The following is a 16,867-nucleotide window of genomic DNA, read 5'->3' on the forward strand; positions in this document are numbered from 1 at the left end:
GATTAAGTAATATTAATAATTAAATAATAAAAGAAGTAAGGCAAAAACGATGACAAAAAAAAAAGCCATCCTAATTTAAAAGCAAAAGATGCAAAATTTTACCATTAAGATTTCAATATTTCTAAAGTATATGGAATATGTTATGCTTTCATATATAAATATATGAATGTATGTTCTTATTATCTGAGAAAAATGGTACAACTTACAAAATTAAAAAGTTTTTACTTTTTATTAACATTTATCATTTATTTCTTTGAAAGCAACATCGATTAGCAATTTGATTTTGGATTGATTATTTTTATTTCAAATTATAATAGGTAATCACCACTAATTAATGACTAATAAAAATGTTTTCTCTTTAATAATAATGACATATCACAGATTAAGCAATTAAATCTGATTTTATTGATATGTCACAATTTGGTTAACCAAATTTGGTTAACCCAAATTTCGATTCTCTGTTTCTTTATAAATGAAGAGGATCATTGTTTAAGTTTCTAATGTATCCATTTTCCCACTCTTTTCCTTATTTTCTCAAGGAAAAAAATATTATTGAATTTGAAAGAGAAAAACAAGATTCAAACATGATAAAAATGGGAATTCCAATTAAAAACTCCTTCATTTTGGTAATCACATTAATTATATTATATATATACTTATTGTTTCTAATAAATATTTTCTTACAAGAAGATAATAATTTTCACACAAAGTCAAACATTCAATGCAAATAAATAATATTAGGTGGCTTTGATTGCTCAGACAAAAATGGTAGTCACAAGTACAAAACTTGTAGAAATTGTCCATTCGAAATGATGTTCATTTCTATTGGAGAACATGGTTTATATCCACCAAATTTCAGTGTCAAAGTTTCCTAGCATTCTATATGCATTCATTGATCACGAGAGGCTCCTGTAATTATGCATTTTTCTCTAAGCTTTAATTGCCATGTCCATTTATAGAAGAATGACTACCACTACACCTAATAGCTAGCTTTTTTGTTTTTTGTTTTTTGGTAAATCCTAATACCTATAGCCTTATACAATATAGATAATAAAGTTTTTCATATGAAAACTCAATCCCATGCAATTTACCCATACCAAAATTTGTCTTCAAAAGGGAACAAGAACAGTACATATAATAATTTTCTATCAAATCAAAACCCATTAATTTTTTTTTTTTAAAAAAGAAATGTTAAGACTAAAAAAAGCATATGAAAAATTTTACAGAGAAAAAGACAAAACAGCATGTGACAATAATAATAGATAACCAAAAAAAAAGAAAGAAATGGAAAACAAAAAAAAAAAAAATTAATAAAAAAATGAAGCATGTGATATGGAGTACACGTGCATATATGGGTATTATAGTTTTACTTCTTGTATTAAAACTCTATCTTTGTTTTTCTCTCTCTTTTCTGTCTCTGCACAACTTTCGAAGTTTGAGAAACAGTAATGGAAGAAGAAACTGATTCACTCTAAGAACTTATGTGCTGTAAAATATAAACAAGGAAAGAAAACCCAAAAACGGAAAAGAAAAATTCTCTCTCTCTCTCTTTTTTTTCTTTTTTCTCTCCATCTTTCTCTCCCTCTCCTAAGTTTTTCTTCTGTTTTTGTAATTATATATTTTTATATTCTTGTAAAACTGGTCTGAGCAAAGCAGAAGAAGGAGAATTATGTGCTGCATTATTAGTTCTTACACGTCCTGATTCTGCAGTTAAGGTTCCCTTTGTAGGGGGAACCAAAGGGGTCTTTCTATATCACTTGCTTTCTTTGTCTGTCACTCTCTTTCCAAATTCTCATTTGCATTTTTTTTTGCCCCATCAAAACCCAATGGCTGATGAAGAATCCTCAGCAACTCTTCCCTTTGACAGAGCTGTTCAACAGGTCTCTTTTTTTTTTTTTTTTCTTGTTCTATTTCTAGTTTGTACTCTGTTTTCCTTCTTTTTTTCTTTTTTTGTTTTTTCTTCTGGTTTAATAGGTACAGTTTTGAGTATGTTATTTTCTCTGTTTCATACAATTTTAAATTGTTGTTTAATGATTACAGTTCCTTTTCACTTTTTCTTTTTGGTTGAAATTTGGCTGGAGTGTGTTTGTTGTCCTTGTTAATGTAATTATAACGTGTAAATTAGTTTTTTAAACCTTTTTTTTTTTTTTTCCCTCCCAATTCTTCAATCATCAAGGATGTCTATTTTCTGACTTTTTCGTATTATTACTGGGATTCTGTTTTAAGATGAACACTCTTGGCTTTTACTTTTGTGTATATGAACTTAGCATTGTTTACAGTCTATCATGTTTTCTTTAGTATATTTTTTGGGGATTTCTCTGTTAATTGTCACTGTTTCTGTGTAATTATTGGTATCTTGACTAATTTGCAAGAGATTATGTTGTAATTGAAATAAAAAATTTCATTGCCTTAAGTTCTAGTCTCTCTGTTTCTATATTATGTAAGATAGCCAAGGTTTATTACAGATCAAATGCTATATCTAATCTCTCGAGGAATGAATTCTGTCACAAGGAAATCAGCTGTGATTTTGGATCATACAGTTAAAAAAAAATTCTATTAAAATCTCTTGAAAGGTTTAATGTATTTGGTAATGGAGGTTTCACTATATCAGCTATTGAGACAATGGCTAAACTGTTAATTTGTGCTCAACATTCTTTTTTGTCTTTCAAAGTTCAAACATTTTGACATTATAACTTGGAGGGATGAAAAGTTAAACCTTTAACCCAGTGACGAATAATATGAATATGTTCTTCATGGAATCTAGGTCATGGGATTTCCTAAGAATTATATGATTTGGAGTATTTTTTGTGTCTTGTAGATTGATGCTGCCGATGGAACAAATAATTACTACTAACATTTCAAATTGTGGAGGATTTCCAACTTTTTATCCCCTAAAAATTGCTTGTGGGGCTTGTGCAGGCGATTATCTCTGTAAAAAAGGGTGCATATCTTTTGAAATGTCGGCAGAGTGGGAAGCCCAAATTCTGCCCTTTCAGACTTTCAGCGGTAGGCATATATGACAAAATTCTTTGATAGTTATTAGAGAATTTCATGTGGTAGTATGTCTTTTTATAGTCAACATGCAAATGCAAATTTGAAGTCTGCATAATCTTGATAAGATGCTGATCAGTAATCAAGATTTTGTGTCTCACCTGTTGGTTGGTTTCCGTTCGTTTTGAAGGCCTAACATTCTTGGATGCATATTTAGATTATTAACCACTTGGCCTGTCCCCTGCAAGTCAAGTTAAAAACAAAATCATATCTAACTTTACTTTGTTTCTTCATTTCAGGATGAGAAGTTTTTGATTTGGTATTCGGGACAGAATGAAAGACAGTTGAGACTAAGCTCTGTCACAAAGATTATTCCCGGGCAAAAGACTGTATGCAATGAGGACTAAGTCAACTTGTGATGTTTAAACCGTGATTGTAAAAATGGTGTTTGGAAAATGATGCTTTCTTGTCGCAGGTTAGTTTCCAGCGGCAACTGCAACCTGAAAAAGAGTCTCAGTCATTTTCACTTGTATATGCAAATGGAGAACGCTCACTTGATCTGGTAATCACATAATGAATGGTCATAGTTGACTTTGCAATTTGCTTTTGTTGGTTGTTTCTTGATTTATTGGGCTTAACGAGATAATATCATTAGCTTCATTAATTGCTTTTTCTTTAAATTTTACATAGATATGCAAGGACAGAGTGCAAGCTGATTCTTGGATACTAGGATTGAGAGTTGTAATATCTAGGTGTCACCATCCTAGACCATTTAACAGTTGGAGGGGTTGCAGAGGGGTACAGAGTTGTGTCAATAGTCCAGCTGGTGTCATTCGGAGAAAGTGTAACCTCGGACTTTTGGAGGATGGCAGTGAATTTTCTCAGGTTTTACAGACTTACTTTTCTGAGGGCATCCCAATATTCTGTTTGTTATGCCTTCTGTAATTTCACGGTGATTCAAAACATAATTGTATAGAGTTGTTAAGACTGTCACATGATTGTGTTTGTTTTTGCTTTATATATAATAGTTCCAAAAACTTAAACATTTTTGTTAAATGGTAACTTAACATAGTATTAGGGCCGTATCTGTTAACTTATTGTTCTGCATGATTAAGACCTACTTTTCTGCCCTATTATTGGATGGACTTACTCATATGTAAGGCCTACTTTTCATGTTCCCATGACAGTCTTTCTAATCATCTCATCTTTTACCATTGTGAAAAATTGTTGTTCTTAACTTTTATATTTTGTTAAGGAATGTGTTAGACTGAATGACAATGAACTGGAATTTGAATCTGTTCTTTTTTTTTTTTTTTTTTAATGTTTTTTTGGTAAAGGTCCGTAGCCTGTGTGGGAGTCCTACCCTGTCACTATCAGAGAGGTGCCTTTCTGATGGCTTATCATATTCCTGTAATAGCTTTTATTCATCAGAGTCAGCGCTATCGGCTATGCGGAATGTAATGGATATGTCAATACCAAATTCACCATATATCGAACCAGATCACCTCAAGAAGAGGGTACCATCATATGTTGATGAAGAATACAAAAAGAATATGCCTCATAGGTTGACTGCTCCTACTTTTGGATCTCCACAAATTGAAAAGAGAGATATTTTGAAGGACGTCATGATCTGGGGTGAACGAATAGAAGAGAGTGTAGAGATTGCAGGCAATATATCTGTTAACCACAATGGGGTACATGTGGATGCTTTGTTGCCGACATTACTAGAATCCACTATGATGTTGGATATACAGAATATATCTATAGGCGGGAAACATGCTGCCTTAGTTACGAAACAAGGAGAAGTCTTTTGCTGGGGTGAAGCAAATGGAGGAAAGCTCGGGCACAAAATTAATATGAATATGAACTGCCCTAAACTGATTGACTCCCTTCATGGGGTCCAAGTAAAATCTGTTGCCTGCAGTGAATACCAAACATGTGCTCTGACATATTCTGGTGAGCTATACACATGGGGTGGCACTTCTTCTGGTGCTACTTTAATGGGTGCAGAACAGAATAGGAGTCAATGGTTACCATGTAAACTTTCGGGTCCTTTGGATGGTGTAATTATATCAAATGTTGCTTGTGGGGAATGGCATATAGCAATGGTGTCCACTTCGGGGCAGTTATTTACGTATGGAGATGGAACTTTTGGGGTTTTGGGGCATGGGAATTTGCAAAGTGTGTCTCACCTGAAAGAAGTCGAATCACTCAAGGGTTTGCGGGTAAAATCTGTTGCCTGTGGGTCATGGCACACAGCTGCCATTGTTGAAATCATGGTTGATTGTTTCAAATACAATGCAGTTGGTGGAAAATTATTTACATGGGGTGATGGAGATAAAGGAAGGCTTGGACATACCGATCATGATAAAAAGCTTCTACCAACTTGCGTTGCACAACTTGTGGAGCATGATTTCATTCAAGTTTGTTGTGGAAGAATGTTGACTGTTGGATTAACCAAACAAGGTACAGTTTACACAATGGGAAGTGTAGTACATGGGCAGTTAGGGAATCGACAGGCCAAGGATAAATCAATCACATTAGTAGAAGGAAAACTCAAAGAAGAGTTTGTTAAGGAAATAGCATCAGGCTCATATCATGTTGCTGTTTTGACAGCTAGTGGCGGTGTTTATTCTTGGGGGAAGGGTGCAAATGGACAGTTAGGATTAGGTGATACTGAAGATCGAAACTCTCCAACCCTTGTGGAGGCCCTAAGAGACAGGCAGGTAGAAAGCATTATTTGCGGGTCAAATTCCACAGCTGCGATCTGCTTACACAAATCAATTTCTGTTTCTGATCAATCCACTTGTAGTGGATGTAAGCTTCCTTTTGGGTTTACAAGGAAGAAGCACAACTGTTATAATTGCGGTCTTCTATTCTGCCATGCATGTAGTAGTAAGAAGGCTGCAAGAGCATCTCTGGCACCTAGCCAAAGCAAGTCTTTCCGAGTCTGCGATCCATGCTTCAATAATCTGCAAGAAAAAGCACACTTAGGTGGGCTAGTGAATTTAGAAGGTCATGATATGAAGCAACTGACAGAACAGAAGGTACTACCAGAAGAGAAAGAAAGTAAGGGAGCCATAACTCCTAAATATGGTCAAATATTTTCGGTGAAACAGTCTTCTAATAAGGAAAGCCAGTTAAATGGAAAGACGACTATGAAAGAACAAGTGGAAACCCAGCAAAATCTCGGTTCTGTTCCTCTGTTGAGTGGATTACCACGATGGGGGCAAGTTCAGTGCCCTGCTTTATTTAAAGTACATTGTAAAGCAGATTCTGTAGCTCATGGGCATCAATCCAGATGTAAATTATCTTCTGTCGCCCCATCACATTCAGATTCCAATTTATCCATTGCTGCTGATGCAGAGAAAAGCATGCCATCATCAGATGAGATGCTCATTCAAGAAGTTCAGAGGCTGAGAGCTGAGGTAATTCCATCTTTTCCCATTCCAAGATTTTAAATTTATTATTAGTGATTTTGTTTATAGCACTTCCACAATTTTGGGTTGAGCTTTGCATGGTATGATTGATTGTAGTGCATATTATAAAACTGAAGTTACTATATGAAGCTTTAAATTTTTTTATTAGCTGTGCCGAGATGAGTTAGAGTACCAAGTTTTTGTACTATGACACTTGGAATCTGTCGCATGTTCTGGCTTTGATAGTTTCATGAGGTCTTGAGCTTGTATTGATCTGATTGGTTTCTTTGCTCAGCTGCCATTATCTGTGTTTATGCATTCTTCTAAGATCTTTCTGTTCATATTTTCTGTTTATGATCTTTTGTTTGTTATGTAAATGGTGATGTGTTTGTATATTAATGTCCTTTTACTCTTAAAAGGCAGCAAGCCTTGATAGGAAATGTCAGATTGAAAGCCAGAAGATACAAGAATGTCAACAAAAAATTGAGGATACGTGGGCTATTGCAAGGGAGGAAGCTGCTAAATGTAAGGCAGCGAAGGAAGTTATTAAAGCATTGGCATTAAGGGTACCTTTTTTGTTCCATCTCTTGTCACTTTTTGGTTTGATCGTTGCTTAGTTTCTCTTACACATCTCTGAGATATAATATTGGAATTTACACATGTTAAATATTCACATCTAGTTATCTTTTGTATTTAACCAAATACAAGATCTGTGAAGATGTTGCTGCTCCCGTTTGATTAATGGCTCTAAATATAAACTTCAGAAGTTGGACATATATCGAAATGTTATTCGTTAAATTGAGAGTAGGGTTCGATTTATGTTTTTGTTTGACTACCACCTGATTATTTTATCATCAATTTGTTGGATAGCAGTCTTTTTACAATCTCCTGTCTGGAAGCCTTCTAATCATTGAACAAGAAGCTAAACAGTAGCTGCAATATTGTAATGGTAAAAATTCCACATGTTTATGATAGATTTGTCATCCCTGGAAAATCGAATAGCTAGATTTGATTTCCACTATATATGATTCTAGGAATAGCTGAATTTTCAAAAGAGGTTATCAAAATGCTGCTTTTCTATTCACTTCAAGATATGACATGTCTGAGATCCTCTTGATCTTTCAGCTAAAGCAGAATGAATTCACTTACGAAATCAGTAAGCATATGACTAACAGTACACATTTTACTTCTGCAGCTTCACAAAATGTCAGAAAATGTCTCGGCTGGAAGAGAAGCCCGAGATGGTGTCAATACAAATGTTCCTCAAGCCGCACCTGTGCATGTTGATACTCCTGCTTTGGCAAGTGTACGGCGCAGATTAGTTGCTAAAGATTTGTCTCCTGAAGTTAAAATGCTGAATGACAAAAAAGTAGTTGGTGTATCGAATTCTCCTGTTATGTTCTCTAGCACGCTCAAATTCTTGTATGGGAGAGATGCATGCCATGACAGTGGCAAATCAGAGCAGGATTCCAATGTTTCAAGAACAGAATCCCAAGAGAAAGAAACCAAGTCATCGAAGTTCGAATGGGTAGAACAATATGAACCTGGTGTATATATCACTTTCACTAAATTGTCAAATGGTCAGAAGGCTCTCAAGAGAGTGAGATTTAGGTAAATTGTCTTCTGTTGAATTTGATTCACTTCATTAGCATTAGAATATTGCAATTCCACTCTAATTTTGTTATGGTTTTATGTTTGATTTTCTATTTACTATTCATCAAAGTTGTTCATTATTTTTTTAATATGAAACAAAAACTAGCTGCGCTGTCATTATTTGGGGATGAATTTGTTTACTTGTTCATTTGTTTGGCAGCCGGAAAAAATTCAGCGAGAAGGAAGCTCAGCGATGGTGGGAAGAGAATCAAGTTCTAATGTACCAGAAGTATGATATAGAAGCATATGAAAACTCTACACCATAGCCCTTTTTAAGGGCAAATTTTTACTTGCCCTTAAGTCTTCTTCTTTTTTTTTTTTTTTTTGGGGTATTTTTTAAGGGCTTGTGTCCACCTGAACACGTAGCTAGTGGATAATAGATTTTGTGAGAAAATTGTTGCAGGGAGAGGATATAACTGTTGAGGGGTAAGCATATGTTTCTGTTCATATGAATTATGCATCTTATAATGTAATCCAAGTGTACAGTAATTGAAAGAGCAATAAACAAATATCGATGCAACTAAATGGTGTTACTGATTAATCTAATCATATTTTTCATCCTATGACAATAATAGTTTCCAGCCATATGATCTTTTGACTAATTTTGCTACATATTTTAACATCAATTAAATGATCTTCCATATATAATAGTAACAAATTAACAATTAGTTTCATTGATTTTCTTTTTCTTTTTCTTTTTTTTTTTTTGTTATATTGCAATTAAAATTGGTTTTATTTTTATTTTTATTTTTTATGTCCTTGTTTGAATAGGGTATATATTATTTTGTTGCTTTCCTTTGGGCAACGTTTTCTTGAATAATTAAAATGGGCCAACAAAGTACATAAAATAAAATAATGCTAAGAGAGATTCTTTTTATGCTCTCTTTTTTGAATGGTCTCTCTAAAACGTACTTTGCTTGCCTTTGAGGTACAACATAAAATCCATGGACAATATCTAATTTAAATATTTTTTTTAATACATAATTTTGCTTCTTTTTTTTTAAAAAAAATAAAATAAAATAAAAAAGAACTAAACATTAATATATAATATATAATAATATTATTATAATAATAAATAATGATAATGAGAAAGCAGTATAAACCCATAAAGGGGAAAAGCACAAAAACATGGATTGATGAAAAGGAAAAGTGTGACAAAGAGAGAGAGAAGATGGATGGTGGTGGGAAAAGGATGAGAAAACTTACAAGTGATCCTGCAGCGCCACGTGGAATCTTTAGTTCACATGGGAAAAGCTGGCCCCACATGTGGGACCGCCCTTTGTGGACCGATAGTCTTTTTCACGTTTTTGATCGCCTGTGAATGTTTTTCGGTTGGTAGTTGGCCTTTCAAACCGCTTATAAAAAGACAAGGGACCAAAGAAAAAGCTAATGAATGGACACCCCACACTCTGTATTATATTATTATGTAATATTATTATATATTAAGAAAATTAATCTATATTAAATTAGAAAATTAATTATTATTTTCATTAATTCTTTAAAATTATCTAATTGGTTATATCATTTATGTACATCATGTATAAATATATGCATATACAAAGTCTTAAAACATGTTACAATGTCATTTATCATCATTAAAAAAAATTAAAAGGGATAAATAAAAGAAACCATCATTAGTGTACTTTATAATTATCAGAATTTGATTTTTTTTTAGTTTATTTTTTAAAGGGGTATCACTTTAAAAGCATAACATCATGTCTAATATTGGTTGTATATCTATTACTTTTTTTGTATTTTTTTTTTTCCCCTTATTAGAGTTTGACGAAATTGTTCACCTAACAGTCAAATTGGTCTTACATAGGAAGTCTTTGTAAAAAGGTCTAAGAATTATAAAGTCTAAAAAGTTTATTCCAAAATTAAAGGTTTGTAACCCTTGTGTTTACTTTGTCTTAAGTCAATTTTAAACGTCTTATTGTGTCGATTAGGATAGTTTTAGCAATAAGTCCAAAGTGACAAAAAATGGCATGGAAATATATCTGGGTCTTAATTTAATAACAATAAATAAAAATGGCAATCAATTAATTTTACTTTTCTAAAGAGATTAATTTATTACCCATTTTGGGAAAAAAATGTCAAAAGTCAAAGTTTAATAAACCTAATTTTTTTTCTTAGCATGATCAGTAGCGTAATTGCACTCCTACATGAACTTATACTAGGGACCGAAGGGTTTGTTTTCTGTCTCCCAGTCTATGTAAAAATTATTAATATCTGTCAGCCTAATAAAAACAAAAAAGAGATTTTTTTTTTTTTTTTCATGAATTGGGAAGGATGATTCTATCATCAAGCCGTGAACTCAAATCTTGGTGATTATCATCAATTGTCATTGCCAGTTAGATTATTATAAGATTATCCAAAAATATTAATATTAATATCTATGAATATTAGCCAAAATAAAAATATTGATAAGAGAGACATGCATCATGATCAATACAAACTAAAATGTTTTTAAAAGTCAAGGTTGTTTTGTCATTTGATATAAAATGAACTTAAATTAATCTTTTTTTAAAAAAAAAATATTGAACTTAAATTAATCTTGGCTTAATGATTTCTGTATCTATATATATATATATATATATATTTCATGTATGTGGTTTGTTTACGCGTATATACATTTAAGAATAAAAATTATAAAAAAATGAATTTAGATTATGAAATTGACCATGGAGTAGTTATCATTATTGTGAAATTGCCTTCGATACCATGAGGTTGATGCTTATCCCTTATGTATCCATCAAGTTGATCACCATCTATACTCAATATTTATGAGGGAAATTAATGTTCAAGATTTCCTTTTCGATAATTTATTGTACGATTTCCATTATTCTTCTGTATATCTCTGACTCTAAAGGCATCCATATATATAAAGGTTGGCTGAAACATAATTAATGCTCCGAATGAATCCGGTCATGAATTTGGTCAAAATTTTCATCTATATATGTATAGTTGCATACATTTAATTAAGTAATTCGAGGATTGATTGATAATATTCATGAATCCTCTTCAATCATTAAAAGGTTATTCCCCCATAATTATTACACAAAATTAATATGAAATCCAATCAGGAGGATTTGATGATGATAATCAAAGTTAGACCAACAACAAAAAAAAAAAAAAAAAAAAAAAAAACAAACAAACAAACAGGTAGCATAAAGTCACAATGATGGTGAAAATAGCACTTTTGGTCATGTTATATATCAATCATCAAAGTATAGAGATATATTCCTAGTAACATATATATATATATATTTATTTATTTATAAATTACAGAATTAATGCATTGATTTGATGAGAAACATAAAAGAAAAAGCAAAAAAAAAAAAAAAAAAAAAATAGAAGAGAGAGTAGTAAAGGTAGGGGGACCCATATACACAGGAAGGCAAAGGGGAGAGATTATTATTCTTGTCTGATTGATGATCAGTTTAGAAACGCCGCCGAAAATTCCTTTTCCACAGTTTCTTCGTTAACGTAGAGATACTCAAGTTTGCATAAATTAATTTAAAGGCCGGTTAATGCATCCAATCATATACCTCCACGTGGACGTGATAGATATATATTTTGAGAAAAGACATCAACGAAGCATGGGATCATATATATAAATATATATAATTATATATTTGATGATTGAGCAAAGAGAGAGAGAGAGAGAGAGAGAGAGAGAGAGAGAGATATGAATCAATCAATTTAAGGCTTGAAAAGAACGATAAGAAGAATCTTATTGAAATGAAAAAAGTTAAAGGCAAACCCCAAAAGGAATAGAAGGAGGTGGGGTTAGGGTGGTGTGGCTCTCTTTTCTTTGCTTTTTCGCTCTCCTTTCTTTTTGTCTTCTTATTAACAAAACCTCCCCCTTCCTCCAACCTATTCATTCCCACATTCCCCAACTCTCTCTCTTTCTCTTTCCCTTGGTTTTCTCTCTCACTCTCTCTCTGTACGTAGAAAACTCTCTCTCTCTTTGTGTCTTTCTCTTGCTTATAACATCTATATGTTTACATATTCAATAACAAGTTTTTGTTTTTTTTGTTGTTTCTTACTTTGATGTTGATTTATGTCAAACAGGATTGCTTTGGTTTTTGTACGTTATTAGTTCTTGGTTTTAGAGAACTACTGGTCTTGGTCTCTGGTCAAGATTTTCTTCTCTTCTTTCAAGTACGTAGAGGCCTAGAGGGTGGTGGTTTTCCCCTTTTTTCTTTTTTTCACAGTCTTCAACAACTACAAACCTCTCTAAAACAACTCACAACTCAGCTTATATATATATATATATACACACATGGCTCCTGTTTCACTGCCTCCTGGTTTTCGATTCCATCCTACCGATGAAGAACTCGTAGCTTACTACCTAAAGAGAAAGATCAATGGTCGTAAGATCGATTTAGAAATCATCCCTGAAGTTGACCTTTACAAGTGTGAACCTTGGGACTTACCAGGTATTTATATTTTACCTTTTTTATATTTTTTTATTTCAATTCTTCTACTTCTCCAAATCATAAGTTTATGTAAATATTTTCGACAATGATTGTTTCGATTTACCAAAAAAAAAAAAAAATGAGACAATGATTGTTTTGTTTCTTTCTATTTATCGAAGAAAAAGGTTTAATTTATCATTTCTTTGGAATATATTAACCTAAATATAAAATAAACTATCACCCAAAAAAAAAAGGAAAAAAAAAAAAAACTTTTCATTCGTTTGTCTTATTAACCATCCTTTGTTTTAAAGAAGTTTTAATGTTTTTTTAAGGCTCCAAAAGAATCCATAACCCCAGTGTACTGATATGAAGAAAAGTATATTTGGCTTACTTTACGTGTACCCTATCCATTGATAAAAAGAAATTTGACTTGCCACCCTAATATTATGACCAAATAAAGAGCTTTCAACTCAAATTAATTATACCTTTAGGGACATCTACGCTTGCTTTTTGTTCAATTATTGTCCTTATTGGCAAACATATTAGTTAAATTAAACCCATTGAACGCACTTTATTAGTCAAATATAATAACCTTTTTGATAAAAAGTGTTTCATACAGCTTGTATTAATATTTTGTGGGGGGAAAAAAGGAACTACTTTGGGTCTATGGCCCTTCAATCTTTAGGGCTGCTGTTGTGAAGACGAAGATTTGGTTAGTAGAACATGTAAACTCAAGAGTAGTAGTCAAAAAGTTTGCAAAAAAAGAAAAGCATTGCGTTGTCCACAAGAGATATATGTGTGATAGCAATGCTTTTATTACGTTTTTGGGGTTTTTAAATTATATATTAATCAATGATAGATTCCCAAGAGATTCTAGGTTTGCCATAACCTTGAAACAAACGATTTCTTGAACCTTTCACGTTCAAGTTTTTTTAAATAAACGTATAATTATCCTTTTCTTTCACTGCCTTCTACCTACTAATTTAGGTAAATACGTACAAATATGTATAAATATATTATTCAATATAATATTAATTTGTAGCCATTATGGGCAAATCTCATTAATTTTCTTTTATCTAATTTCTTGTTGCTTTTCTTCGAATTCTTTCTGTGGGTTTTACTTCATTTTTGTTTTGTGATTTGTAAAATATTATATTATCTTTTTTCTTCTGTTACAAATGAAGTCAATTAAAACAAAATCAAAACCATCCTGTTCTAGTTATCATCCCTCGACATGGTTGTTCTTCTTTTCTTGGATTATCTTAGATTCATTAATTTATGTATTAATTTTCAACTCTTATGAGCTCAACAAAATAATAAAAATGAAAATATTGCAGGAAAGTCATTACTACCAAGCAAAGATCTAGAATGGTATTTCTTTAGTCCTCGAGATCGTAAATACCCTAATGGATCAAGAACTAATCGTGCAACCAAAGCTGGATATTGGAAAGCCACAGGGAAAGATCGAAAAGTTAACTCACAAACTCGTTCTGTAGGCATGAAGAAGACCCTAGTTTACTACCGAGGAAGAGCACCACACGGTGCTCGAACTGATTGGGTTATGCATGAATATCGTCTTGATGAGAGGGAGTGTGAAACTGCTTCTGGCTTACAGGTACTCCTTCCTTTATTATTTCTTTTGTTCAATATATAGCCTAGCAAGATAACTGAAAAAAATAGAAAGTTTAGGGTCCAGTTATTTTATTACTCATATGTTATGATAGTCTCAGTGATATGAGCACTAAATGAAATAACATCTTTATATATATGTAGCATTGGTAAATATTCTCTATTATAGAGTTGTGACAAATAACATTTTGAGTATAGAATCAAGTGTCTGACTCAATTTTAGATTTAATATTTGTGCTAATTAAATAGCAAGATCCTATTGAAGAATCTAAAAGTTTATGGATTATGTTTATGCGGTAATCTTCAAATTATTAGAATATTGTACTCTATAAATGTGTAGGATGCATATGCACTTTGTCGTGTGTTCAAGAAGAGTGCAACAGGGCCAAAGATTGGGGAAACTTATGCTACAACGAGTACTACTTCAAATCATCTTCATCATCATCATCATCATCAACTCCAAAGTGATCGTTCCTCCAGCATTGAACTCTACTCTGATGGAAGATGTGATGATTTTGAGAGCTCCAATTATCAAATGCAATCAGACACATGCTCACCCAGCATGCTCACAAGATCATCACCACTTGATCATATGATCAATAATAGAAGAGATTTAAGATGGTCCCACTCCCATTTCCCCTCTGAAGATCCTTTCAACTTCACAAATCCTTCATTTCCCAATTGTGGAAGCATGTCATACGCTCCATCTAAGGTATATAACTATGTAATTAAAATTTTTATTCATTCTATATTATATATAATTAATCTGCGCTTGCTTTTAATTAATTATACAGTTAGAAAACTTATAAAGCTCAAATATGAACATTTAAGTTAATCAATTTTTATATGTCAATGAAATTAATTCTGTGTTGGTTTGCAGGTTGATATTGCCTTAGAATGTGCAAGGTTACAGCACCGGTTGGCGCTTCCGCCATTAGAGGTGGAGGATTTTCCTCAAGTTGGGATGACTATGCAAGCAACTCAACATGAAAATGCAAATGAAACTGATATCTTGCAGGAGATCCTTTCAGTTGCTCACGTTTCTCAGGAGCTGATAAATAATCAATCAAACTTTGGACACACTTGGGGAGGAAACTATGCTCAACCTGATCATGATTTTACGTTCGCGGTTGGCAAAGACAGCACTGATTACAATCAAATCAATGAGATGGATTCTATGAGATCATCATGGGCAGATCCTCATGCAAGGACTATAGAGATTGCAGATTTGGAAGATGAATTCAGGACAGAAAGGAAGATTGAGAACTTGAGATGGGTAGGAATGTCCAACGAAGAAGTAGAGAAGGTATAATCATACAAATAACGTACAAGTATATACAGTCTTGATATATTAGGCTTGCACATCCATACCATGGTGGGCATGAGTCCTTTATTACATGTAATCATGCCTTTATTACATGTAATTCACATGAATTATATGATTACATGTAATAGAGGACTCATGCCCGCTTTAGTAAAATTACAAATATATATATATATGTACCTTCTTTGTTATACAAATATACTTATAAATACATTTCTTTGACATGCATATTAATAGAGCTTCATGGAAGAACACAAGGTAATTCCATTTGATAATATTTCCACTTTCCGGAGAGAAGAGCATGAAGACATTCAAGGTACATAGACTTGTCTCTTTTTTTTTTTTTTTTTTTTAAATTTAATCTCTTTTTCTTTTATTTTCCTTTTACTAACAATAGTGTAGTTGCAGGTGATCAATCAGGCCATCATAGCAGCTCAAAAGAACACAATGACACCGAGACAAATGATTTTTCTCTCGAATTCATCAACAGCGAACCGGATCATGAAAACTTCATAGATGATAGCAACATGAATGCTTATTCGAGCTCTCCGAGCTTCGAGGTAGTTGAGGAAATCAAAGTTAACCATGGACTTTTTGTTTCAACACGTCAGGTAGCCGAGACATTCTTTCACCAGTTAGTGCCTTCAGAGACAGTTAAGGTTTACCTAAACCCAGTGTTTGCAAACAATTTCTTGGTCGAGAAGAAAGTCAATACAGAAATAGCCTCCCAAAACAATGAAGATTCTTTCTTTAGAAAACTTAAGACATTTTCAGAGTTGAAGTTTGAAGAAATTAGCAACAAAACAACGAAGCCATGGTGGAAAATTTCAAGCTCCATTATTTGCAGCCTTAGCCTTGCACTTTTATTGATGCACCATATATGCTTTGGGGAAGACATGGAAAAGGATCAGAAATTGATGGATAGTTTCCCTGAAGGTGGAGGAAGAGTTTTGGAAGAGAAAAGTAGTGATTGCTCCAATAACATTGTCAATGGGAGGAAAAGGATTGGAATTATAAAGAAGTGGTGCAATAATAGAGAAGAGAAAGTTACATTGGTTAACATAAGAGGTGGGAATGGTTTCGTTGTGTTTTTGAAGAAGATAGGGATTTTCCTTACAATTTCTTTGGCTCTTTGTACAATCTGTGGGCTAACCACAATATAATTACCTCATAGACTTTGTTTTTTTTTTTTTTTTAAATTTTTTCTTTGTTTTTTATTTGGGGTTTCTAACAATAGTCTGTTAATTGGGGAGGGATTGGTAAAACCCAGCCTTTTCCATAACATCACGTAGATAAAGCATAATTTGTACTTTTTATGTTACATGAATTTGATTAATAATTGTAATTCATTTTATACTAATGTTATCTTGATCTTTTATTTATTTCCCTTCTCATGTTTTCCTTTCTTTACAAGCTATGTGGTGTGGCAT

At 32.7% G+C, this 16,867-nt stretch overlaps 2 protein-coding genes across 2 annotated transcripts; both read left to right on the forward strand.

Moving 5' to 3' along the window:
* Window positions 1–1,398: 1,398 nt before the first annotated feature.
* Window positions 1,399–8,608, forward strand: LOC107415992 (PH, RCC1 and FYVE domains-containing protein 1). Its single transcript, XM_016024442.4, has 9 exons — window positions 1,399–1,880; window positions 2,920–3,006; window positions 3,291–3,380; window positions 3,467–3,553; window positions 3,682–3,876; window positions 4,329–6,419; window positions 6,830–6,976; window positions 7,606–8,021; window positions 8,224–8,608. The coding sequence occupies exons 1-9, from the start codon at window positions 1,827–1,829 to the stop codon at window positions 8,327–8,329; spliced, it is 3,273 nt and encodes a 1,090-aa protein (XP_015879928.3). The 5' UTR covers window positions 1,399–1,826; the 3' UTR covers window positions 8,330–8,608.
* A 3,266-nt stretch (window positions 8,609–11,874) lies between these two features.
* On the forward strand, window positions 11,875–16,832 carry LOC107415997 (NAC domain-containing protein 54). Its single transcript, XM_016024448.4, has 7 exons — window positions 11,875–12,009; window positions 12,138–12,505; window positions 13,822–14,099; window positions 14,454–14,825; window positions 14,994–15,419; window positions 15,675–15,753; window positions 15,846–16,832. The coding sequence occupies exons 2-7, from the start codon at window positions 12,349–12,351 to the stop codon at window positions 16,598–16,600; spliced, it is 2,067 nt and encodes a 688-aa protein (XP_015879934.4). The 5' UTR covers window positions 11,875–12,009; window positions 12,138–12,348; the 3' UTR covers window positions 16,601–16,832.
* The last annotated feature ends 35 nt before the right edge of the window (window positions 16,833–16,867 follow it).

This window comes from Ziziphus jujuba, chromosome 4 (genome assembly GCF_031755915.1).
Source record: "Ziziphus jujuba cultivar Dongzao chromosome 4, ASM3175591v1".
In the NCBI taxonomy this organism is placed as follows: Eukaryota; Viridiplantae; Streptophyta; class Magnoliopsida; order Rosales; family Rhamnaceae; genus Ziziphus; species Ziziphus jujuba.